Source organism: Ruditapes philippinarum, unplaced genomic scaffold (assembly GCF_026571515.1).
Source record: "Ruditapes philippinarum isolate M1 unplaced genomic scaffold, ASM2657151v2 ctg2212_1_1_1_1, whole genome shotgun sequence".
Lineage (NCBI taxonomy): Eukaryota > Metazoa > Mollusca > Bivalvia > Venerida > Veneridae > Ruditapes > Ruditapes philippinarum.
Genome location: NW_026866952.1, coordinates 130,152 through 157,385, shown reverse-complemented (window position 1 = coordinate 157,385; position 27,234 = coordinate 130,152). Strand labels below are relative to the sequence as shown.

At 31.1% G+C, this 27,234-nt stretch overlaps 3 protein-coding genes across 3 annotated transcripts; all 3 read left to right on the top strand.

Moving 5' to 3' along the window:
- The first annotated feature begins 559 nt into the window (after window positions 1–559).
- Window positions 560–14,144, top strand: LOC132734312 (putative autophagy-related protein 11). The gene is made up of 8 exons (XM_060721032.1): window positions 560–881; window positions 1,489–1,597; window positions 9,333–9,414; window positions 9,897–10,607; window positions 10,856–11,051; window positions 11,480–11,551; window positions 11,783–11,869; window positions 12,154–14,144. The coding sequence occupies exons 2-8, from the start codon at window positions 1,540–1,542 to the stop codon at window positions 13,906–13,908; spliced, it is 2,961 nt and encodes a 986-aa protein (XP_060577015.1). The 5' UTR covers window positions 560–881; window positions 1,489–1,539; the 3' UTR covers window positions 13,909–14,144.
- Window positions 14,145–18,531: 4,387 nt separating this feature from the next.
- Window positions 18,532–19,882, top strand: LOC132734320 (heat shock 70 kDa protein 12B-like). Its single transcript, XM_060721047.1, has 3 exons — window positions 18,532–18,767; window positions 19,259–19,601; window positions 19,748–19,882. The coding sequence occupies exons 2-3, from the start codon at window positions 19,266–19,268 to the stop codon at window positions 19,880–19,882; spliced, it is 471 nt and encodes a 156-aa protein (XP_060577030.1). The 5' UTR covers window positions 18,532–18,767; window positions 19,259–19,265.
- A 2,007-nt stretch (window positions 19,883–21,889) lies between these two features.
- Window positions 21,890–25,699, top strand: LOC132734311 (heat shock 70 kDa protein 12A-like). The gene is made up of 2 exons (XM_060721031.1): window positions 21,890–22,025; window positions 24,160–25,699. Exons 1-2 carry the CDS (start codon window positions 21,907–21,909, stop codon window positions 24,911–24,913), a joined length of 873 nt encoding a protein of 290 aa, XP_060577014.1. The 5' UTR covers window positions 21,890–21,906; the 3' UTR covers window positions 24,914–25,699.
- Window positions 25,700–27,234: the final 1,535 nt, after the last annotated feature.

The following is a 27,234-nucleotide window of genomic DNA, read 5'->3' as shown; positions in this document are numbered from 1 at the left end:
TGTCTACAGTGCATCTGAAATAAAAAAAGAGATGATAATGATAAATGTAATTAGCCATCACATGATGTAGCAAATATAATTTAACATTGAAAGCATGTCAATTTGGATATACAGGATAACGTCTGAATTGAAGATACTGGTGTAAAAAAGTCGATACATCGGGACTGATATTCATAAATCGATCACAATTTAATAACAAAATTTCGAAATTTCGAGCTGTCCACTTTAAACAAGTGAATTACAAAAGGTGTAGCTTAAGGAAAGGGTGATAACTAAACCAGCTTACTGTATAGTAAATATATCTTATGTGACCATCAAACGATATCGAGTCTTGGAAGTTGACATGCTAATTACTTCAAGTGCTTTGTATATTTTTCCAAAAAAAATGTATATTTCTCTAAATATACTTACAGTCGACTCCACTCATTTCAATATCTATTGTCTGTAAGTTTATTGTATGATCGATCGGATACCTTAAGTATCAAATTGTACACACAAACTGTAGCAGCATATCTCGGAATAAAAAAGTGAAATAACGCAGAAAATCTTCAAAACTTTTCGTTAGCTTTTATTTTTGATTGATCTCAGAATTAAATGTTTTTCTTTTTTTTTTCGTAGAAAATGTCATTCAATTATACATGTACCTACACAGATATATCCGCCACCGGAAGGATGTTTTAAAGATTTCCGACGAAAATACCGCAAATCGATCGATGTCACATTTATCCTATTGTATATGCCACAACCCACCCCTGTGTCTCTTTACAATAAGTAAACATGTACTCAACTTAAAGGAGGTGAAAGTTGTGATAAAGTTACCGGTTATTGTGAGGTTTTAGTGACTATTATAAATTCAACTTAAGAATGTTTGGATTTTAAAAGTAAGTAAAATCCTTAAAACGTATGATTAAATGGATTAAGCTGTATTAAAAGGAAATGGTAATTGTTCAAAAGATATCTTTTGTTGTTGTTTTCTTAACATCATAGCCATTAAAATATATACGAATGCTATTAGAAAGTAATCATTTAAACACATTAGTTTAATAAAATGTACGTGAATAACTTTTCTTTAGGACTGAACGCCAGTAGCTAACCTGCAAGCGACCCTCCATTGCCACCGATTAGGCAACTTACTACACACGAAGAATTTTTCCTTGGTTTATATTACCAATTTAACGCTTCAACATTTCATGTGCTATATTTAGTACAATTTAATCGTATATCAGTAAAATAGACTTCGACAGTAAGATAGGCTTCAATTCAGATAATCGTATGTGGCGTTCGTGGAAAAGTGTAATATATTATCATGTGTATATCAACAAACCCGTTCAACAAGTCAGGAAATTAAGTCTCAAAATGGGCGGAAGGAAGAGAAACAAGGTAAAGTATTAGCAGTTAGCTTCAATGATATATAATATTCATTAGGAATTTATTGTAAACATAACGTATAACGACAGTAGTTAAATTACTTCCTGTTTCGATTTGCAGGGTAAACCGAAAACAAGATTCAATAACCAACCGCCGAAGAATGCCACAAGAATGAATGAAGATCCTGAAAACCCTCCAGATGGGGGAAACAAAGACCGGAAAACAACGTGTAAGTTTGTAAAAAAATATATATCAAAGCTTTATTAAGTGAAATTGGTCATTTTTTGTCAGTCATTGTCAAAATGTGTGTCCGGGTTTCATTATACATTTATTGAACAAATATCTAAATCGTCTTATTTTACAGTGTATTTTTCTTTATCCCAAGGTTTATTGGTATCGATTTTTATTTAAAACGTTATTAATATTTTATCAAGTGCACACTTATTAATACTTGAGTTATTGAAACTAATTTATATAGACAATGATATAATCTATGTAGACATTGAACTAATCTATATAGACATTGAACTTATCTATATAAACATTAAATTAATAAATGTATACATTGAATTTATCTATATAGACAATGAAATAATTTTTATAGACATCGATTTAATCTATAAAAACAATGAATTAATCTATATTAACAATGAATTAATCTATATAGACAATGAATATTTATATAGACAATGAATTAATCTATATAAACAATGAATTAATCTATATAGACAATGGATCAATCTATATAAACAATGAATTAGTTTATATAGACATTGAATTAATCTATACAGACATCGAGTTAATCTATATTAATAATGAATTAATCTATATAGACAATGAATTAATCAATGTATACATTGAATTAATCTATGAAGACATTGAAATAATATATATAGACATTTAATTAATCTACAAAATGAATGTAGACATTGAATTAATCTACGTAGACATTGATTTAATCTACAAAAATTGAATTAATGTATGTAGCCATTGAATTCATCAACAAAAAATGAATACAGACATTTAATCTATGTAGACATTGGATAAATCTAATAAGACATTGAATTTATTAATGCTGACATTGAATTAATCTAAATAGACATTGAATTTATTAATGTTGACATTGAATTAATCTATATAGGCATTGAATAAATAAATATATGTATTGAATAAATCAATATAGACATTGAATTTATCTATGTAGTCATTGAATTAATCTATATATACATTGAATTAATCTATATAGACATTGCATTAATCTACAGAGACACAAGAGTTATGTTTCTGTTTGTTTATACATGTTGGTAAAGAACATTTAAATACATGTATGTTCATATGCGCAATAAAATATTGAATTGAAAATAAAATGAATTGATGATTGCATGTGTGATATTCTTACGTAGTAACGCTTTTTCAAACATTAAGGGACATGTAATGACTATGCAAATGTTTGTAATCAGCCGTAACTTTTAAGAGTTTACTGATAGATTAGTATGGAACGCCATAGCTGCCCCATATTATTACATTTTTTTTTATCTTTCCTAGAAAGCGTCTTATTATATCAAATATTAGCATTGAGTTGCCAAAGTATTTTGTCGACCTGTCTAAACATTGCATTATTATGCGTATCAGTAGTCTTATCTCTTCAAAATGTGATGTTGACATGTCTTAACATTATTTAATTGTTTCAAACAGTAGTGTTATCATGTCGTCGTTTTAGCTTGTTTGAAATATGACATATTATGTCAACTAGTCGCGCGATTTGGTCAAATTGTGGCCGTTTTGTCAAAAGAGTGTCTGGTCATTTGAAAAAGTAGTGTTCTCTTGTCGAAATTTGGCGTTGACTTGTCAAAGCACAGCTTTATTTTATCAAACTGCTATGTTACTTTGTCAAAATACGGTGTGTAAATGCCTTATCATTGTCTAATTGTGTCAAACAGAAGTGTTAATTTGCCAACGTACACTGAATTGTCTTATGATATCAAATATTCGCATTATCTTGCCGAAATGGGGTTTTGACTGGGCTAAATCATGCCTTATTATGTAAAACTGTATGCTATTTTGTCAAAAAGAGGTTTTGATTTGTTAAAACTCAGTCTTATAAAGTAAAAAAAAAATGCGGTATCTTGTCGAAATTTGGTAATGACTTGTTAAAACTCTTTCTTATAATGTAAAACATATTGCTACTTTGTCAAAATTTGATGTTTTCTTGTAAAAAAAACAAAAACAGTCTCATTATGTCTTATTATTGTGTTATTTTGTTCAAATTTAGTTCTGTCTTGTGAAAGCGCTGTCTGATTTTGTTAACTGTCCCGTTATCTTTTTTGCTTTAACTCAATACAGGATTGGATCAGTGCCTCTAGACGCTTGCAGAAATCATGATCACAAAATAGACAAATATCGTTTTTTTTTCGCCGATTTTTACATTTTTCATTCACTATCATACATAAATCGGTGTGAAAAGATGAATTAGACCTATTTAAGTTCATTCCGGACAAAATTTCATCTGGACAGGATAACACGATTATCTGACATAATGAGACAAGTTAACGTAATAAATTGGAAAGTCAACGCCACTGTATTACATAATGTAATATATAGTACTTCATATTTTAGGTACAGTAGAATTATGCACATACAGCAATACATATTGTGATGACATAATACTTACATGTAGATCTAGGTACTAACAGAAAAAAGCGGAGAACCATAAACACTACATTCATGAAATAAAGCATACTTTTTCTTTTGTAATATCCTCTCATTATAAACAATGCATATTTTTTTGGTAAATTTATGATATAATATATAATAGTATGACACAAAGGAAGAAAAACATATTCAGTAAATAACACATCTTATTTCACACCTTATAAAAATAACCAATAGACTTCCAGCGTTTGCACCATGGGGTGTTCCAATAGAAATCGTAATCGGATCCATTTTTATCATTTTTACCTCTTTCTTTTTCCAGAGTAGTTCATTTAAAGCATATTGTACCCCATATAGCCCCATGTCCATTCTCGGTGTCAAAAATATCTATATCAAATGCATATCGTACCCCATAAAGCCTCGTTTTCATGTCTAGAGTCCAAAATGTCTATATCAAAAACATTTCGTACTCCATCAAATCAAGTATGTTTATTTTTTATTTTCAGGGTACAAAATACATATTAATTCCGTATTGTATTTAAAGTTACAAAGTTCTGTCAAAATGTTCAAAACTGTGAAACAAAGAGGTCATCATTATACTTTGTTGAGAACATCACTGATTCTAGTTGACTCGCAAAACCTATATTAGACTCGACAAACGCCTCGGCCAATATGTGTATGACAGCTTTGTATTCGTTAAAAAGAATTCAATATTGTACCCAACAATGTGTAATAGCTTCATATTATTTACAAATCTGCTGATATTTTTGCACTGAATGGTTGGACGAGGAGTACCAGGTCTCCATATTTATTACATTGAACACATTTTTGCAGGATTATGAGTAAGCGTGTTAAAAGCAGTAACTGTGCATTGGTTTACATAAATATGGTAAAAATATGATTTCGATTTTGGTGGGTTTGCCTTCATGTAAGATTTTTTAGTAGATATAGTTTGCATAGAGATTACTGGTAAGCGTAATATAGTTATTTTTTTTATATGACATGCAAATAAAACAAACTTGTTGATACAAAAAGTGACTTTCAGGTTTTTTGTAACTTTCAACGGGTCAAATTTTGTTCTATTTCTCTGAGACTATCCCGGATTCAAGTATGATGGTAAAATAACTTATTTGTTAGGGTAATAAAGAAATATAGGCTAACACAAATATAGTTACCAATGTAAACACCGGCCAAACAGTAATATATGGAACGCCATTGCTGCCTCATGTTATTACATTTCTTTTTATCTTGCCCCGAAAGCGTCTTTTTATGTCAGATATAAGCGTTGTAATGCCATTGTAATTTGTCGACTTGTCTAAACATTGCCTTATTATGCGTAACAGTAATCTTATCTTTTTAAAATGTGATGTTGACTTGTGTAAACATTGTTTAATTAGTTCAAACAGTAGTGTTATCATGTCAAAATGTCGTTTTGGCTTGTCTGAAATGTATCATATTATGTCAACTAGTCGAGCTATTTGGTCAAATTGTGGAGCCGTTTTGTCAAAAGACTGTCTTATCATTTGAAACAGTAGTGTTCTCTTGTCGAAATTTGTTGTTGACTTGTAAAACCACAGCTTTATTTTATCAAACTGTCATGTTATTTTGTCAAAATACGGTGTTTAAATGCCTTAACATTGTCATATTGTATCAAACAACTGTGTTAATTTGCCAACGTACACTACCTAATTGTGTTTTATATCAAATATTCGAATTATCTTGCCGAAATGGGGTGTTGACTGGGCTAAATCATGCCTTATTATGATAATCTGTACGCTATTTTGTCAAAAAGCGGTTTTGACTGGTTAAAACTCAGTCTTATAAAGTCAAAAAAAGTGCGGTATCTTGTCGAAATGTGGTAATGACTTGTCAAAACTCTTTCCTATAATGTAAAACAGAAGTGTTATATTGTCAAAATTTGATGTTTTCTTGTAAAACACAGAAACAGTCTTATTATGTCTAATAATTGTGTAAATTTGTTCAAATCCAGTTCTGTCTTGAGAAAGCGCTGTCTGATTTTGCTAAACTGTCCCGATATCTTTTTTGCTCTATCATTTCGCGCTCCGCGCGGGCTCTGGTCACGTGATACTAAATTTTGACAACATCGCATCTGGACAGGATAACACGATTATCTGACATAATGAGACGGTATTAAGACATGTAAACGTCATAAACTGGCAAGTCAACGCCCCTGTATTACATAATGATACTGTGTTTCAACAAGTAAACACCACATTTGAAAAGGAAGAAATGATACTTCGCCATAAATGGACGCTGTTTAGTAAAATTAACACCGAACCTTGGCAAAATAAAATGACACTTTGGCAAAAAGATAGTTATTTTAGACAAGTCATCACCACGTTTCGACAAGATGATAAGACTATTTGACATAATAAGACGAACACAGACAAGTTGAATCTGCATTTGGACATAATAGCATGACAGTTTGATATATTAAAATAGCGTTTTAACAGTTCATAACCATAATTTGTAAAGATACCACCATTATTTCACATAATAATACGGTGTTTAGGCCGGTTAACATAAAGTTTGGATAAAATAGCATGGCGATCTGAGAAAATAAAGCAGTGTTTAGACATGTCAATACCATCTTTGGACAAGTCAACAATACTGTTTGACATAATAAAATAACGTTTACACAAACAAACATAATTTATTGGCAAGTCAACATTAGTATTTCACATAATAAGTTTATTTTTAGACAGGATAACAACAATTTTAGACAAGAAAGCATGATGTTTTGGCACAATAAGATAGAATAACACCACCTTATGCAAAGCAACATAACATTTTGACAAAACAGGACAATACTCAGACAAGTCAATATGACGGTTGAACAAGATATCACTACTAGCCGACATGATAAGACATGAGTTTGACAAGTTGACACCAAGTTCCGACAAGATAACACTACTGTTTCAAATAATAAGACAATTTCTAGACAAATTACCACCACAGTTGGACAAGACAGCATGCTATTTTGACATAAAAGACATTCTTTGAGCAAGATATCACCGAATTTGAAAACAATGACATGGCAGTCAGACAAAATGTGACGGTGTTTAGACAAGTCAATACCACATTTGGACAAGACAAAACGACAGTATTACATAATACAACAGTGTCATAACAAACCAGGATCACATTTGGACAAGATGACACCAACTTCCGACAAGATAACACTACTGTTTCACATGATAAGACAATTTCAAGACAATTCAACACCACATTTAAACAAGTCTGTGTTCAGACATATTGAAATCATAATTTAAAAAGATGGCGTGAATGGTAGACATATTAAGTCTTCCATTCGACATGTTAACACCGGATTTGCACATGCTAACATGACGTTTTGAAATAATGAGACAGTTTTTAGACAAGTCAGCATTACGTTTTGACAAGATAAAATGAATATTTGACCTAATAAGACTTCGTTAAGACAGGTTCTCATAAAACGTTGGGAAGCCAACACTTCTATTATACATAATAAGACGCTTTTGGGAAAAATAAAACGAAATGTAACAACATGAGGCGGCTATGGCGTTCCATAGTAATACATTATAACCTGAGATTGGTGAATATGTGGCTATAATGACCTTAGAGTAAATATGAAAAGCAATTGATATACGAAAGGTCCATGAGCTATTGAACACGATGAGATTTGCCTTCAGATATTTCTATACAAATGAATGTAATTGTTTGAATAGACACTTATATCATATTGTTATTGTATCTTGGAGCTAGTGGGGAGACTGACGGGGGTTATTATTAATTTAAGTACTGTTTCAGAGAATATGTAGAAAAATGACGGGTTGCGCAAATATTTATATGGGCTTGGAGTCATTTCATGTGTTCTGTAAAACGGAAGTTCTTTTTTCTGGTATATTAATAGTGAAAGGGCACTTAAACCTGTTTATATGATCGAACAAACATGTAGTGTTATCTACTTACTTAATCTTACTATCATTATCTATCTCATCTATCAACGGTATGTCATTACAAACATGATTTTGATCACGTATTCTAGACATAAAATAACTAAAAGGTCTTTCCAACTATTTAATGTTGCATACTCTTTATATGAACATGTAAAAATCATAATAAATTCATATATTTAAAATCTGGAAACAAAGTGATTCCCCCCTCGGAAGCATTAATACCAACAAAATTACATGAAAAATGTAGATTCTGTTTGATTAAGTACATGAGTAAGTGCAACATCCCTCACGCCCCCTAGCACCGGCACTCATTTTTTCAACACTTAATAGTGCTGGTATCAATGATCCCGAAGTACCAGAAAAATATAACAACACTGAAGTGAAGAACGGGTCAACTTTTTACAGCTGCCACACGGCACTTGACACCTGCTGTTGTGATGTTTAAAAATCTGGAAACAAAGTGATCCCTCACACTGACTAGTTGAAACAAATATTTCACAATATCTCATTGCTTTATCTTATCAGTTTAGAATTATTGTTGTCTCTTACAGAGAATGACATTTTAAATGCTATTCTATACATCACCTGTAAAATCGTCAAAAAGTTAGTATTACCTATGAATGTTTCTTCGGGGAGGAAAATGTATTAACCTGTGTATGTTAAAACAAAACATCGGAACATCATATGTCTAGAAACAATTATTTGCAATACATATTTCATATATTATTCGATGTTTGAAAATTGGTTTAGAAGCATATTTATATACATATATTAAATTTCGCATAAACGTCGTAACAACCTTTATTAGAACATAAGGATCTTTAATTGTTTTAATTTCAATAAAACATTTATTTTTCTCTGAAGAATGGTAAGGGACAAAATGATTTTCTATCAATGATGCTACATGCATATTATTGCATAATGAAAATTTCACTTCAACAAATGAGTTATTTTCATTTTTACTTTATCAAGATATAGCATCTGTCTTAACTGCACATAATAATAGCATAATAATTAATATACTGTCTTGGACACAGTGTTTTTAATAAAATACAATCGTAAAGTATACTGTACCATATACTGTGACTTAAATCAAACTGTGAAAATCAAAGCCTCTTAATCTTACAATTCCACGCGCAGTAAAATGCTTAATTTATTTTGAATATATATCCGATTGTTTCAAAGTCGAATGAAATCTTCATTTCAAGTATGAATGTATGGTATTATATAATACAAAAACATTCATGTCATGTTTGTTATTTTAATTCGTAAACTCTTATCTAAATAAAATGTAAATTATTTTATAAAGTACTAGTTCAGGGGTTAATTATGTAAAACTGTTTGTCTTTATAGGGTGGAAGTATTTACGACATCCATCAATGATCATAGATTCAATCACCAGCAGTATTATTTGGATACAGGTACTTGTGTACCAGTAAGTATACAAACTTTTCAAAGAAGTGAAATGGATTTTTGCAGTTGTCGATTTTTAAAAATAATTAATCGTTACTTAATATTTTAAAACTAAAATATACTCCTTTGATAGATTTTATCTGTAAGTTAGTAGTTTCATTTGTGTCAGCTTAGACGCTAAGCTACAAGAAAAATAGATTTTAAAGTTTACTGTATTACAGTATGAAAAGCTAGCCGATACTTCTCGATCTAAGCACATCAAATGAGCCCCAACCATCACCTGACCACCTGGCAGAGACCAGAGACTCAAAAACCTGTGCCGACATTTAATCTTTTAAGCTTTCGTTAGGTAGAAACATGCAAATGTAAAATTGTGTCTCTGAATTAACTAAGGGGATAGCCGGATTCAGGACTTGGCCTTACTGTACATACTGAATAATGTTGTTTTATATCTTTAATTTTTTCTTCTTTTGTTGTTGAATGGTGAAAAATCTCTCTTTTCAGGAAATTTGCTGGAAGGATGCCATTGTTTCTGAAAAGTAAAGCAGACGACCTAGAACTTCAAGTAAAGAACCTTAATGCAGTGATTGCTGAAAACAAAACGGAAAAGACCAACTTTTTGAAAGAAAACAGAAATCTTGAAGAGAGGAACTCCGAGCTTAATGACAAAAACAGCCAGCTTAATGACAAAAACGAAACAATTGAAAACGAAAAGAGGGGACTAGAAGAACACAATTTGGAACTCAGAAACTTAAACGATAAACTAAATCAAGACCTCAAGATACTTAAAGGGGAATATAAACACTTAAAAGACATGAAAGAAGCGGTAGAGATTGAAAACCAGAAGCAAAATGAATTGATTCAAGATCTTTCTAAGAAGGAACAAAAACTTAATAAGGTGTACGAAGAGGAGATGTCGAAGAACAGACAATTAGAAGATGAACAAAAAGAACTTCGGATAGAAAATGACGGACATATAAATCGTAACAAGGAACTAACAAAGAAAGTTTCTGACATGGACCAAAAATTCAAAAATCTTCAAGAAACGATTAACAAACGCGTATCTGAAATCAATCAAGCATCTGACCACATTCATTTCCTGGAAAATGATATTGAATGTAAAGAAAACAATATGCAAGAGTTGCGTGGATACATCAGTAGTTTGACTGAAGAGAATAGAGTTCTTGAAGAAGAGAAACAGGACGCTCTTAGAAGGTATCCTTATGATTTTTTACTAAAAAATTTTTAGGATCTAAATCTGACTGTTAATGACACTTTTATCAGCTTTTTAGTTATTTAAACATTTCAGAAATGACATGTCACTTTGCCATTCTTGTAAAAAAACTGAGATATTATTAACTTACTTTATTTTCTGTTGAAACATATGTAAGTCCTAAAAAATCTATATGTAAGCTCTTATATGAACATACCTTTTTTAACAATAAGTTAATTGATATATTCAGATTAAGTGAACAAGTGTCAGTCAAACTTCGGGACAATAACCCTAACATTGTGGACCTGAGCGACCCGTGTCGTGCGACAAAACTGGCAGAAATGTTTGGAGAGTTGTATGATAACGAATGGACTAATGCTTTTAGTGTCCTTGAAGATGACCTAACAGAGGAACATGCAATTATAGTGCTACTTGATACTGTAATGGTATGTACGTCTTTGATGTTTTTAGTCACCAAAATATTAATTCACAAACATATTTTATGTTAATATATTCTATCTATATATTACTATTTCCATTAAATGAGAAAACAATGCTTTTGATATATTCCGATCGGACCATATTTCCAAATGCTATCATCATATACACGGTATTTGTATCATGAACCTTAGTTTTGTAAGGGCTGTGCTCTTTTAAAGGTTAAATCATTGTAAAAATGTCGAAACAATTAAGATGTTAAGTTCTATACATTTTAGTGTATTAGCAAAATGAAATTATACCCGATATCTACACATTTACATATAATATGTATAATATCACGCACTTATAGAAATTTCCTTATAAGCATTGATTGTATGGCACGTAGGTTTTCGATATGAAATTTGTTTTCTTCATATTTACACCTTTCTTGCAGTTAGCGTATAACTTTTGTGAACAGAGGGTCGACGAACCATGGAAAACTCTAGTGTACTGGTTTCTTGATGAGGTATCTCTTTAAATATATTTTCTTATTGATATTTTAAACAGCCTACTTTGAAAACGTAAATTCCTTGGAAAAGACAACATTTTACATGAATAAGACCTAGTCACATATAAATGAAAAAGCGAAAAAATGCACCTCGAAAATATATCGTTCTCGTTATATATTATTAGTAAAATATGTAAGAAATCATAAAATAAAGTTATGCAAAATAAAACGGATTTTATTTTGATACAGAATCTTCCCGGAGCTCAGCAAACATCAAAATGGTTAAAGGACAGCCGAAAAGTAAACGTCCAGAAGAAAGTGCCTGAAGTCGATAAGGTAATGCTAAATATGATGTATTCTGCATTCATTTGTTAATGTGTCTTTATTATTATTATTAATTTATTCATGAAAACTCAAAGTTGATTATCTTCACGGAGTACATAAATTTTTGGGGTATAAACATCTGGAAACCGACATAAGATATTTGAAAAAAATACAATGTTCTTAAATATCATAAATGATTTTATTATTTACATATTAATAGAATCCAAATTTTTTTCTATAATTGAGTCCTTTTCCATTTATTTTCATATACATCTGTTTATTTTTCTTTTACATAGATTTTCTCTGAGAATGTGAGTAGAGTTTGTGATGACAAGAAGTTGAAATCGCTTCTGTCCAATGAAGATATTAGTACATATTTCACAAAATGTATCGAGCTTTGTTTGCTGATGGTAACAACTGATCCACCTGTTGTATTAGTATGTCCCGGATGGAACGTCATTCACATACAAGATCTACTGTCAGAAGAACAAGGAAACGATGACAAGAAACAAGACATCAAAGAAGACAGAACAAAAAGCGAATACGAAATTCAAGGACAAGACGAATTTAAAACAGAAGGCAACGAAGAAAATGATAAAACTAGAAGCAATAATGAATCCTCTGGAGAACAATATTTGAAAAATGATCATAAGGATTTGATTGAAAATGAAAATAGCGAATGTTCTGGTGTCAAATCAGACATTGAATGTGTCTTACCAGAGACGGCAATACAGAATGATGACTTTGTTATCGTTAATGATAAAGGTAACACAGTTGAAGAACAAGCATACGACAAGTGCGAAATTGAAGAAAATAACGAACATGAACTACAATATCCTGAAGAAAATGGTGGATATACAGATAACAGACATGCCTCCAAAAACTGTGATGCTAGACAAGAACATAGGGATTCAGATGAGGACAATAGCGCAAACTCAAATGATCCATCTACTTATGATAATGTCATACCAGAAAATAAACAGCAGAACAAAGATAATGACAGTAACTTGGCAAAACAAGACTTGACAGAAGGCAGTGCCAAAGAGAAAAACAAGACTGAACGAGATGAAAATAAAGAGCATAAAAAGGGTAACGCAGAACAAGAAACCTCTCCTGCAAATATTGATAACTGTAAGTTATTTGATGTTAAAGATGAAAACGGAGAGGAACAGATCGAATCAATGGATGGAAACATGAAAGGTAACAAAGAAAACGACAATCATGAAGAAAGAAAAATGAAAACTGAAGAACAACGTGACCAAGTGATTGAACAGAACGAAATTCTAGGACATAATGAACAACAAGGCTATGAAGAAACTGGTGAAACTGCAGACAGAAGAAGTTCTTCCGAAAAACGCGATTTGAAATCAGAAGAGGCAAAGAGTGAAAACTCACAACAAATGAAGAATAATACTGTTGGTACCTTGGAAAAGGACTTAACTGAAGACATTGTCGAGGCCGATTGCGAGGCTGTAGAAGATGAAAACAAACATCAACATGAGTTTCAACAGGGTGACGTGGAACAGAAGTCTTTGGAAAAAGTAGATAACAGTACCTTATTCGATGAGAATAGCCGGGATGAAATAGAAAAAGAACATATCGAAACATTAAATATACACTCAGAAAAAAACAAAGAAAACGACAACCCTGGAGCAGATGAACTCAAAATTGAAGAACAGCAGGGGATACAGCACTATGTTGAACCAAAACCTAAAGATGTAGAAAAGCCTGTAAATGAAAATGATCACAATGATACCGATGCTACTAGCAACGACAATAACGTTGACGCAACTCTAGGATCAAGCAGCTCACACGATACAATCGATGCTAGTGTAGATTCAGAGAAGAATGCAGAAACAGTTGTAGAGAATTTGCCATTTGATAAAGACCTATTTAAAGAGTATACTCGTCGTGGTAAATTTCAAGACTACATAGTTTGGCCAGCAATGCGACTTCATGAGAATGGTCCATTGCTTAGCAAAGGTGTAGCACAAGGGTCTAAGGATAAAAGCAAGAGTCATACAGCGTGGAGTTGGATACATCGTAAATAGAATATATGTTTTAGTTTATTTATTATGAAACCTAATTAATAAATGGGTTTCATAAAGTATACGTGAAGCGTGAATGATGACATTGACATGACAAGATATTTATTAGCTCATTGTCTAAATTCTCTAAATCTTTGAATTTATTTGATTAAATATTTATAATAATTAAGCTAATTCATTATAATTATTATTAGCAAATTCAGCTCAACTTTAACCGTATCTATAAAATTACCAACAAAGAATGTTGTTAAGTTTTTATTCAGTTTATACGTTTACAATAGCGAAAAAAAAGGAATCCCATACGAGCACATAATGCCTCAGAAACGAATAAAAGTTTACTTTGATAGAAAGAAAAAGTAAGAGTTTTATTATGTTTAAATCATGTTTTAGAACATGTTGACTAGATGCATGTAACCTGACGAAAGCGCTAAACTTGAAATTTAAATACATGTATAACAAATTGTAAACAAAGTAGTATTTTGACAACACAAAATACTTTACTAAGCATGGTAAAGGTAACTGGCTGATGAGTATATTTTTATATCCAATACGAGGAAACCAAAAATAGAAACCTTTTAAAAAAAAATAAAGCATTTCTGGGGCAAAATGGGCCTTCAAGAACGCCTACAACGGCAAAATTGAAAATGTTACAGGCTCGGTTGGACTGGCTCTTTTCATTGATTGTACTGAAAAGTGCAAACTACTCTCCACCCCCCCCCCCCCCCCCCCCCCCCTCACTCCCCAGCATCGGCTTAAGCAGAATTCAACATTTCACATGAAATGGTAAAGTTTTGAACTGAAAAACATCCGCAGATTTGTACATATGGCGATTATCTTGGAACCTTTAATCAGTGTGGCAATACCACGTGACATTGACGTCATTTTCGGCATCATTTCCAAGACAAATATTGCTCGATTCGGAAAAGAAAATAGCCGTAAATATTTTATTTCTGTACCAATTTCTTTGGGATATGCACCAGTCTATGGGGAAAAATATAAGCTTTCCACAGAATATTGAATCTTCGTCAGTGTATAAGCCGTTTTATCAAACACTTTGCATAACCTTGGAAGTTGCTTGTATACGAGCGGGCTTCAGTTGCAAGCTCTTTCGTTTTCTGGCGTTATTTGGTCTACGCCATGATTAATAGATCAGGTTTACATCAACCGGGAGTACGGAAGGCAAAACTCTACCGAAATATGTTTATATTTTTATTATGAATGACATAAGTCTTACATTTATCTTCAATTATAAATTCTGGCACCAGTTCCAAGTCGAAAAAAAGTACTACAGTTTAAAGCAGATTTAAGAATCTGTTGCAAATGCAAAGCAACATGCCTACCGTTCTCTTTCTACAATTAGTTTTTCATTGTTGATCTTTCACAAAGAGATTGTGAAAAAACTGATTGTTCCTAAAAAGCAATAACACTTACTTGTATCGCAATAGTGCACCGAAAAATAATATTTTGGTTTCGTTTTGAAGATGTTTAACGTATTGCTCATCTTATCCTATGTAGTAAAATGTGATTTATTCTATTTCACAATGGCAAAATTGATAAGAAATAAATGTGCTCTCAGTGAGAAAAAGAGTTAAAAAAAAACAATGCTACCGGAAAGGGGTTAACACTTGAAATCGGTGTTGTTAAGGGCTTAGGGAATTTTTCTCAGTCTATTTTTTTTGTAAAGAGTCACAAACACTGACACTCGTGATAGTGGTTGAATAGGTTCTTCTGGTTCACAAAAGAAAGACTTTGAAAAGGTAATATATTTTTCTTGGGAATTGCCGTAATAATAAATTTTCTTATTTAGAGTTTGATAAAACAAAATCACCAAATTTAAAAAATTAAAACCTGAAAATCTAATTTGTCACCGCAATTAAACATGAAACCTTTTACATTTTAATGCTTATTCAAACTATAAGCATATTCATCATCAGTCAGATTTTGTTCTTTGTGTAGAACAATTTTTAATATCATTACATATATCTTGGAACTGATAGTATTGTTACTTAGTTGCATTACTTATGATTCTCTATTTATCAAAAAGGCACAAAATAGCCATGAGTCGCCAAAAAAGACGAGAATGGACGCCATGTGGAGTAAACAAAGTAGAAAATAGTAGACAGATAAATGATTTTATAAACCAACAGCCATCGATCACAGTCAAAGTTCTTGAAACAAATCATTCAAAAAGTCGGAAATAACGATGATTATCAATAATTATATAAATATTTACATTAACATATGTAATAGCAACACCACTGGGGTCCATATATGACACTGATGCGTCCTTTGAATAATTGATAGCTAACATAAGCAAAAGGTAAAATTTACGATATACTTTGAAAAAGAAATATTCAATTTTTATTTTCAACTGTAAAATGACTTACTTCTTTATTCATTTTATCAGAAAATTTTCATTTAAATTTGGCATATGCATTAGGGTTTATCAGTTTTAGATTTTAATATGGGGTCCTTTTTTAAATCTTAAAAACAACAAAAAGTCCAAATTGAGGACATCTGAAAGGTCTTTGCCCCTCCCAATAACCCAATTGTTTTTAAGCCAAGGGACCACATCGATAATTAAATATTTCCCTTAAAGAGCCCTATCTTTTTTATTCAATTTGAAAAAGACATTATTTTTAAAAATTCATCGTTTTAAATTTTTTTAAAACCAAAAAATTTTCCCCGGTTCCCCTTTTCCTCTTTTTAAAATTTGGTGAGCTCTCAAAAAAAAGTTTGGATTGATTTGTTTAAAATTTAACAAAATTTTTGTTAGAATTTTGCATTTTAATCAACAGAAATAAATGCAAAAAATAAAAAAAATATTTAGTTTTAATGAACGAATTATATCCATTTCCACAAAAAAAGGTTACCGGGGGTATGAAAACGGAGTAAAAAAAATTTTTCTGTACAAAATTGCTTTTGGTTAAATAGAAATTATTTTTTACAATGGGTTTAAATTTTTCTTAAAAATTTGGGTTTCCCTAAAGGGCAAATTTAAGGGTCAGCAACTACATAGTTGGGGTGAAAATCACTTTTTTTGGTGATTAATTTTTTTTTGGGGGGGGAAAAATTTAACAAATTTAAAAAATTATTTATTTTTTCCAATGATTTTTTAAATTTTAAAACTTCTTTTGTGTTTTATAATTTTTTAAAAATGTTATATTTTATTCAATATTTAATGAACCGAAAATTAAACCCCAATTGTTTTTTAACTATTTTAACCAAAAAAAATTTTTTTAAAACCCAAAAAAAATTGAAAAAAAATCATTTCCCTTTACCAAAATTTAAATATATTTTTTTATTTTTCCGGGAAATTTAATTTTTGAAATTCGTTTGTAAAATTTTTATTAAGTATCAATTATATAAAAATGACTTACCGGGGAATTTAATTTTTAATCCGCTTTTTTTTTTAATTTTTTTTAAAAAAAACAAAAGTTCTTTTTTTTTTTAAAATTAACCAAAAAATGGAAATGTAAATTTTTAAAATAGATTTATTAAAAATTTAAAATTAAGGAAATTTTAAAAATTTCCGAATTTTTTTTTTTAAACTTAAAACCTAATTGAAAAATTTTTTTTTATTTTTTAATTTCCTTTCTTTTTCCTAAGTTGCCTTTTAAATTTATGGGAAAAAAAATTTTTAAAATTTTTGATTAAAAATCTATCCCTTTTTTGGATTTTTTTTTAAAATTACAAATAAACCACAAAAAGATATCAATTAAAATTTAAAATTTTTTTTAAAACAAGTTTTTTTTCGACTGGTTTGCCAAATTACATTAAAAAAAAATGAAAGATCCCAAAATAAAAAAAAAAAAAAATTGGGTTTTCTGTCGCCCCCCCCCATTTTTAAACCCCTAAATAATGGCTAGCCCAAATAACCCCAGAAAAAAAGTTGCAACTAAACCCCGCTCTTAAAGAAATTTCCCAATTTGCAAAGTGTTTGATAAAACGGCTTATAAACTGACAAAGATCCCAAAATTCTGGGAAACTTATATTTTCCCGTGACTGGTGCATTCCCCAAAAAAAATTGGTACAAAATAAAATTTACGGTTATTTTCTTTTCCGAATCGAGCAATATTTGTCTTGGAAATGATGCCGAAAATGACGTCAATGTCACGTGGTATTGCCACACTGTTAATGTGACAAGTAAGTGCCATTTCACGAAAAGCGGCGTATTTTCCACAGGTAATAAAATGCGTGTGCCCAAAAACAATGGGTATAAAAAAAGCTTTTTAAAAAAAGGGAATAAGAAGTTCTATAAGATTTGAAATGAGAAGCCACATGGTGTAAAATAACCCTAAAATATCATTAAATGTTTTAAACAAACGCGGAACCAAGAAAATTGAAATTGCTATTACATTGTATTACAACTTTATATTTGATATAGAAACTGAACCGATACATTTAACACTTTCATAAATAGAACGGAAACACTTATAGACAAGGATTATCGAGACAATCGTCAAGTTGATAAAAAAGGGAAAATATAAGAATATAGGCATATACTATTTTCTAATTTTGAAAATTGAATGTTTTAAAACGACTTCGCATAAAGTTGAAATAAATTCAGTACAAGTACATTGACTCTGCTGGCACGATCACAAATTCTATTGGATTAGAATAAAATGTTTATATTTTTGGACACAGAAAATAAAGTAAATACAATAGATAAAACAAATTATTACAGCTACATATCACATGATGTTTAAAGTACTAAATACTGTGACCCAGCCAATATCTGATACCTGTATACAAACATTAGAGATTATACAAGGAAGGGAATTAAAGGGGAAGTATAATTTGCATTATTTCTTGGAAGTTCAAAGAGAAACTTACATAGTAAAATCCCAGAAAACGAGCAGGTAAAATAAATTAATAATTATTTTTTTTCTTACTGTGCTTCAATGATCTATGGCACTGTCTTAGACAGACATTACTTGATAGTTATAAAACTAGTCCAAGTGAAATCATTATAAACATGCGAAATCGAAATCGAAAGTATGTTTTATTTGTTTATAGTAGGAAGTATATACTTTATTACTGAAAAATCTTATAATGACCGCTTCATGTAAGTTCTTTCTGAACATTTCATATTTTACTTTTGCTTTCACTGCTCTCGAGGGATATCCCTCTATTTTCATATCTGGGCGTTTGATAAAAATGGAAAATCATATGTAAACATTGACGTACACATTGACGTGAAAAGATACATGTAAAGATAATCGTACAAATACGAAGATATATATATATTTACATATAATGCTTTAAATATTCTTATAAACGTGCAAATGCTAATTGCCATGCTTTTGTTTCTGCAGCTACTCGTTTTAAATTAAGACATTGCTAATATCAGATAGAAAATGGCTTCGTCAAGAATTCCTGTTATTGCGGCAGCTGTTAAGGAGCGGTTACAGGTAGCTGCCATTGACTTTGGAACCACCTACTCAGGTTATGCATTGTCATTCCGTTCAGACTTCTTGGACGATCCTCTCAAAATAATGACCAACCAATGGAAGACAGGTGCTGGAAGACCCGCCTCCTTAAAGACTTCATCATGTATACTCTTTCGTCCAGATCAGTCGTTTGATAGTTTCGGATTTGAAGCAGAAGATAAATACGCAGAATTGGCAATGGACGAAAATCATTTTGACTGGTACTACTTCAAACGATTCAAGATGTTACTCTATGAAAATATGGTAAATGTAGTTCTCAGTTCACGTAACAGTTCTTGATTAATTAATATAATTTTTATTAACCTTTTTTTGTTTCATTTGGAATATGATACAATCATCTTGAAATACATTAAAGATTAAGCAAATGTTTTGGGTTTTTCCGTCTTCAGGACTTAAACAGAGGTACAATGCTGAAAGATGACAAACGCAAGGAAATGCCAGCTATGACAGTGTTCACCGAAGGTATAAGATATTTGAAATGTCAACTGATACAATTATGTGAGGAAAGGAGTTTAGGGTTTTGAATTTTTGCCCGAAATTCACTGGGTCATAACGGGACCTTTAAAGGGAACCGTACAGCTAAAAAATTTCTTTGGGGGAAGCACGATAAATGTTGTGCATTCCATTTATTTTCCCAATTTGATCTTTCTCTTTACAAGTAAAAAGAAATAAAACCTTTAATTTGGGACCCGCTTTCCCCGAAAAAACCCAAAACATAAGGGGTTTTTGCGACCGGGCATTGATCCAGCCCAAACCCTGCGTTTTCCCCCGCAGTCATGATCGGAAAACCATCTTTTTTCGTTTTAAAAACCCTAAACAAGTAGAGATCTGAGGGCAACAGCATGAATCCTAAATCAGACTGCAGGGAAATGGGGCGGGCTGGTCTGGATCCTTGCTGGTCGAAAACCCCATTATGTTGGGTTTTTTCTGAGCGGCTCTTTTATTTTTAAAAAGATTAAAAAAATTTTTTGTTTAAGTAAAAAAATTTTTACTGCATGTGTTTGACTTTTTTAAAAATAGTTTCCAAATTTCGGATTTCAGACTATTAAAAGAAAGAAATTTTATTTAATTTTGAATTTCAAAAATTAATTTATCTAATTATTTTTAGGCCGGAAATTGAAAAAACCCCATTTATCTCACCCCTTAAAACCAGAGGGGGCCATTTTTATTTTGTAAATATCTACCGGGGGGGAAAAAGGGTTTAAAGGGGGGAAAAAAACAGGCGGAAAATCGTGTTTTGCACCAGGAAAAAGATATCTTGTCCTTGACGCTGGTGGTAGGTTACAAACCTAAGATTCTTTTTGCTAGTTTCTGTAAACAAAATGATAATCATTATGCTTCTTCAATATTTGCATTGTTGTCAATTTGTAACTGTTTACTTGAAGTTTTTATAAGTATAACTTGAACATTTTATTTAAAAATATGTATGTTATTAATTTAAGGCGGAACAGTAGATATAACAATCCACGAGACCCAAAGAGATCACACGGTACGGGAACTGTACAAAGCAAATGGTGGACCCTGGGGTGGCACTAAAATAGACGAGGCATTCATCAATTTCCTTACAGACATCACGGGACCTGACGTCATGGAGATATTTCAAAGGTTTTACACTGGCGTTTTGCTTACTTTTTCTTTATACACTATATAATAGATAAAGCATGGCACATAGATACACATGTATGACCTTAACTGATTCTATCATTCATAAAAACACTATTATATTTTTTGGTTTTGATATCCTTGTATGTAAAAAGAATGTTTGATTCGCCTATATGAATACTGAATACATTTTTGTGTATATCGTATGACGGAAAGAAATTAAGATTTTATAAATCATTTTTATATATTCCGTTCACTTTTTTATATATGTCATTCATATGTAATTGTGATATTTTTTTTTATGAGTTTTTGTTGCATATTTTTTTTTCTGTTTTTTTTTTGCTTTGTTGTTTTTAATGGTTGTTCTTTTTATTCTCCATGCTTTCTTGCTTGATTACTGTTTTTTCTTGTCTTTGTATGTGTTGTTTTCTATTTATATACTTTTATCCTTTTTTTTTGTTTTGTTTTTGTTTCTCTTTTTTTTGCTTTTCGTTGCTTTTTTTTTTACCTTTATTTTGTGTTCTTTTTTTTCATTGTTATGTTTTTTGTTTTTGTTTTTTTTTTTAATTTAGCCTCTTTGCTCTTGTTATTTTTTGTTTTTTGTAGTGTCTTGGTATGATTTTGTTGAGGGTTTTTGTTTGTTGTTCAAAAACACTTTTTCTTGTATATCTTTTTTTTTTTTGTGTATCATTGTGTATACTGTTTTTGCGTTTGTATTTTATCTGTATAATTTTGTATCTTCTTTTTTTGACGTTAAATTTTCTTTTTTTTATCGATTATTTTTTGTTTGGAATAATTTTATGAGCGTAGGGGTTTACAAGTAATTCAGCAAACTTACTAAATCATGGTTATATGTTGTACAAAATATAGCTACGGTCTTGATCAATTTTGTAAAATATATAACCATTGTATTTAGAGAGCATTACGGACGATTTTTCTGGATTTGATGAGAGAATTTGAGATCAAGAAGACTGGATTTGCTCCTGACTCCGACCAAAAAGTCACATTCAAGATGCCTATTTCAATTCATGAAACTTTTCAAATAGCAAGAGGCGAGGATTTCAGGTAAGCTTCGTTTTATAGATTTTCAAGATTTTATTCCAAATACATGTGGGTATTATACCCATGAGCACACAGCATATATACAAACATACAATACATAACATAAACAAATTAATATCAAGGTCATTAAACATATATAACCTATATTTAGCATTTACTGTATATTTGAGTCATAAGTTTGCTTTAACATGAACAGAATAACATATTACAGCAAGGTTTAAATGAAGCACAGGTTTTACATAATGATATCAATTAAGTAACATTACATTTACCTTCCTAGGTACTATAATTTACGAATATTCAACATTTGTTCTTAATTCAAACATTTTAAAGATAAACATTTATGGAAAGCCTTGACTGTCTTATGATTGTAAAAATAAACGTTGTTGTGTCACTCTTTCTTTATACTATGTGCACTCATGAATATATTATGTAGATGCATCCTTATATGAATTCAACTGAACAATATATGATGTCAATGTGGTCCTTTTATGATGTCGACCAATCATTATACGATTGTGCATTTATGAATATATGATGTGGTAGAATCATTATATACAGTCAACTTATCAATATATTATGTCAATCTTTCATTATACGATGTGCATCTATTATTATACGATGTGCATTTATGAATATATTATGTGGTTGCATCATTATATACAGTCAACTTATCAATATATTATGTCAATCTTTCATTATACGATGTGCATCTATTGTTATACGACCGCTGCTTTATATGAAGTGCAAACATCATTATATGGTGTGCTTCTGTCATTATACTGATGGGGTTAAATTTACAAGGTTATATCTCACTATGCACCGTTCGTGGCAACAGCGGAAAACTCAAAGTAAATTAAATCATATAGTGTTAAGCTGACTCTATATAAAGGCAAATTCTACATACTATAGTGTTGTTTTGACTCTATATAAGAATGGTTCCACATAATATATTCGTAATTGCACATCATATAATGAAAGATTGACATCATATAAGGACGTGTTGACATCATATAATGTTAAGTTGACTCTATATAAAGATTGTTTCACATAATATATTTATTAATGCACATCGTATAATGAAAGATTGGCATCATATAAGGAAGTGTTGACATCATATATTGTTAAGTTGACTCTATATAAAGACGGTTCTACATAATATAATGTTGTTTTTACTCTATATAAGAATGGTTCCACATAATATATTCGTAATTGCACATCATATAATGAAAAACAGACATCATATAAGGACATATTCACATCATATATTGTTAAGTTGACTCTATATAACGATGGTTTCACATAATATACTGAAAAATGCACATCGTATAATGATAGAATGACATCATATAAGGACGCGTTGACATCATATAATGTTGACTCTATATAAGAATTATTCCACATAATATATTCATAACTTCACATCATATAAGGACAGATTGACATTATATATTGTTGTTTTGACCTTATATAAGGATGGCTCCACATAATATATTCAAAAATGCACAACGTATAATGATAGATTGACATCATATAAAGGCACGTTGACATCATATATTGTTCAGTTGACTACATATAAAGATGGATCCACATAATATATTAATGAGTGCACATTGTATAAGGAAAGGTTGACTCAATATATTGCTATATGGACATAACAACGTTTAGGTTTATAACTATAAGACAGTCAAGGCTTTCCATAAACATTGATAATTTTCTTATAACATTTTCATTTTGAGATGTTAACATTTCAATAAATTTTGGTATATTTGGTTTTTTCCAATAATATTTATCTATGAGCTGTTTTCTCAAAACATTGTATTGTGGACATTCTAATAATACATGAAATTCATCTTCTAGTTTTAAGCAAATATTACATTTTCTTTCATTATAAGGAATTGCTTCAGGTTTATGCCATCTACCAGTTTCTACTTTTAATCTATGCGATGATGTCCTGAAACGTGATAAAGATTTCCTAATTTTTTCAATATTAACCATTAACAGATATGACTTAAAACCAAAATCACATATATCACATATGTATATGTGTAATTTATTGAATATTCATTCAAATACCGTGACAAATATCATGTTTGAGATCAAGAATTAAGATCACTGTATCATTTTATCATTTCAGACGTTCATTGATTATGAAGCATGATCTTCGCGACCAGGTGACGTTTGCAGGTGACAAACTACGTGTACAATCTGGACAAATAAAAAAGTTCTTCACCGAGACCTGTGATAAGATAGTTGCACATCTCAGCGAGATATTCAAGGAAGGCAAAGTCAATGGTACAGACACAATACTTATGGTTGGAGGTTTCTCTGAATCTAAGATGCTTCAAGAGGCGGTAAGAAATGGATTCCCTGACAAGAAAATTATTGTTCCAGCTGAGGCAGGCCTTGCAGTTCTAAAAGGAGCAGTGATATTTGGCCACAGTCCCAAAGCCATAGCTTCAAGAGTAGCAAGATATACATACGGAATCGGTGTGTGTGTGCCTTTTCAACAGGGTATACATCCTTCTTCAAAGATGGAAATCATAGACGGTGAAGCGCAATGTACGGACATCTTCGACAGACATGTTAAGATCGGTCAGGAGGTAACAGTTGGTATGCAGTTTGATGAGAAAAATTACATACCTTCCTCTCGAAACCAACCGTCCGTGAATGTGAAAGTTTATACATCAGACCAGAGAAAACCAAAGTTCATTGATGAAAGAGGTTGTAATCTATTAGGAAATATTGTGGTTGATGTATCACAAATCCGAGCGTATGAAGACCGAGTGTTTGTGGTCAAGATGATATATGGGGATACAGAGCTAGGTTTGGAAGCAACTGTTCTGAAAACCGGACAATTGTTAAATGCTTCGTTCGATTTTCTCGGATGATAAGCGTCAAAGAAACCGAATAGGTTTTCAGAATGAGCATATGTATATAATTATGTGTGACATTTTTGATAGATAGAATAGAATAATTTCATCTTGCATTTTTTGCTTGATAAATAAATTGGTTAAAGAACATGTTTGGCCATTTTCTTGCTGATTTGTAATCGGTTGAAATATGATGATGTGTATCAATTCAATAAAAGATATACATTAATATTCTGCTACGTTTTCAAAAGAGCTTTAATGTTTACGGATGTGTATTAATCAGGTTCATTACATATACATTGTATGTGCTATTCATTGTAATTTTGTGTATGTTAAAGTTAGATTTTGGATTTTCCGTTAAAAATGTTGATAACATATATATTGCTATTTTATTACATTGACTAGACGGCAATCATGTGATAAAGTTATGTTTGATAGTGTAAACAGTGGGATGTATATCGATTAGTCTATCATCATGTTTAAAAAAGTCATATCTTGTTGAAACGTTTTTATCAGTGCGATTCAAAACAAGCCATTGTTCAAAGTGGGGTTTTCATTATCTAAAAAATTATATTATTAGATAAATGCAAACGTATGAATAAAATAATGTATATTTTTCTAAAAAGGTTATATGCCATAACATCTCACCAGTGAGATTTTCGGGAACAGGGACCTTAGGAATATGATTTATCTTCGTTGTTATTTGTGTTAAATCATCTTATGCCGTCCTTTTCGAAACTAATATTCAACTTTCCTTGGTATGAATATTGACGCCGGAAGAATGTAATTAAAAGTTGTGCTATTCTTTGTGTGTTTGCTTTTTTCTGGCTTTAGCTCATGTTTTTGGTATTATCTCGGCGGCCAATACACCTATCCGGCTTTCTTTGATAGCATACCAGTAATTACCAATTTCTCCGCAAGATCCACATGAAAATGAAAGACAATTGACCATTAGACATACTTGATATCCGAGATCTTTTGCCACTGAGAAATTACGCCTGCTGTGTAAAGTATAGAAGCGCAGTATTTAACATATGCCGCTCCATGTCATCGCAAATGAAAATGATTACAAAAAGTTTAATAAACAAATGAAGTTGGCGGGCGCCTTTAAATAATTCACTAGTACTAGGAAGATCGTCTGAGCAGAACAAAAATGCAACATTGAAATCTCTAAATATAGTATATGCTTTCTTTGATTCCAATAATACATATTCAGTAAGAAATTCTTACTTAAATTTCTGCAATAAGTGTTTTACCCAAAAATGAGCATAGTATTATTTAAGGCAAGATTGAAATTTAAACTTTTTTTAAACATTAATTATTGGTGGTCCTAATCCTTGGAGAATACTATCCCGCATCTCTCTTCACAGATTAATCTTTACTATGCTTTACTATTGCCTTCCTTTTCCTGCTTCAAAATTTGAACAATCAATCAAAAGTTTAGGAATTTCATAGAATACTTAAAGCTACACGCCTCCAGATGAGCCAATCAGAAATTCAATCTTTAGAAAAATGTATTTAGATCTTAAGAAAAGTAAAAAGATTCAATATTTAATTAATTATTTACAAAAGGTAAAAAAGGTAAAGGTCTTGTTTATCATAGTGTCACCCCTATTGAAAGGGCAATCCATTTCTGACTTATGATACACCTTTTGCTTGCATACCATGTACCTCCCAACTCCTACCACTATGCCAGGCGCAAGGCTGGTAAGTGCGTACTTACGCAGTAAGGGATGTTTATGTATATTTTTAATTCTTGTGGCTTGTATGTGCCGTTTGCAATGTGTAAATTACTTTCTTTGTTCACTTCACAGTATTTTGCTTTAAGTACATTTTCAAAATGTTTATGAAAAATAGCATGAATCTGGAGGCATGCTGCTTTAAAGGGTATAATATTAATGATGTACATTTCTGATGAAATATCTTATGAAAATTCCAAAACAGTTAAATAATATCGTTTTTATAACCTTTCGGCTGTGTCTTGGAAGAGATTAAACAAAATATGTCACTGTTGAATATTGTACGTTTTAACAGGATGATCACGCACATGCGCCGCTCTTCTGTTATAATTCTCGTTACAGTATAAAAACTTTAAATTGAGTAGCCAAATATGTGCCCTTTTTAATTTCTCACTATGTATTTGTATCAGTATCTGCCTCATTATGTCATGTTTATATGAAATGAGTGAAAATAAAGAATTGAATTGAACTAGTGACATATAGATCGGTTAGCACTCAAAGTTTTAAACAGACACTTTAAACATAATATTGTTTTTGACACGTTTTTCACGAACTGCTTTAATGCTCAGCCCGCTTTTAACTTATATTGATTACGTTGTT

What these genes read in the sequence shown, in the direction of transcription:
- LOC132734312 (XM_060721032.1), top strand. Translation starts at nt 1,540, where the DNA reads ATGAATGAAGATCCTGAAAACCCTCCAGATGGGGGAAACAAAGACCGG. An exon ending in CAAAGACCGGAAAACAACGT is followed by an intron (nt 1,598 to 9,332) that starts GTAAGTTTGTAA and finishes TTGTCTTTATAG; the next exon opens with GGTGGAAGTATTTACGACAT. An exon ending in AAGTGCCTGAAGTCGATAAG is followed by an intron (nt 11,870 to 12,153) that starts GTAATGCTAAAT and finishes TCTTTTACATAG; the next exon opens with ATTTTCTCTGAGAATGTGAG.
- LOC132734320 (XM_060721047.1), top strand. Translation starts at nt 19,266, where the DNA reads ATGGCTTCGTCAAGAATTCCTGTTATTGCGGCAGCTGTTAAGGAGCGG. An exon ending in TGTTACTCTATGAAAATATG is followed by an intron (nt 19,602 to 19,747) that starts GTAAATGTAGTT and finishes TTCCGTCTTCAG; the next exon opens with GACTTAAACAGAGGTACAAT.
- LOC132734311 (XM_060721031.1), top strand. Translation starts at nt 21,907, where the DNA reads ATGAGAGAATTTGAGATCAAGAAGACTGGATTTGCTCCTGACTCCGAC. An exon ending in GCAAGAGGCGAGGATTTCAG is followed by an intron (nt 22,026 to 24,159) that starts GTAAGCTTCGTT and finishes TTATCATTTCAG; the next exon opens with ACGTTCATTGATTATGAAGC.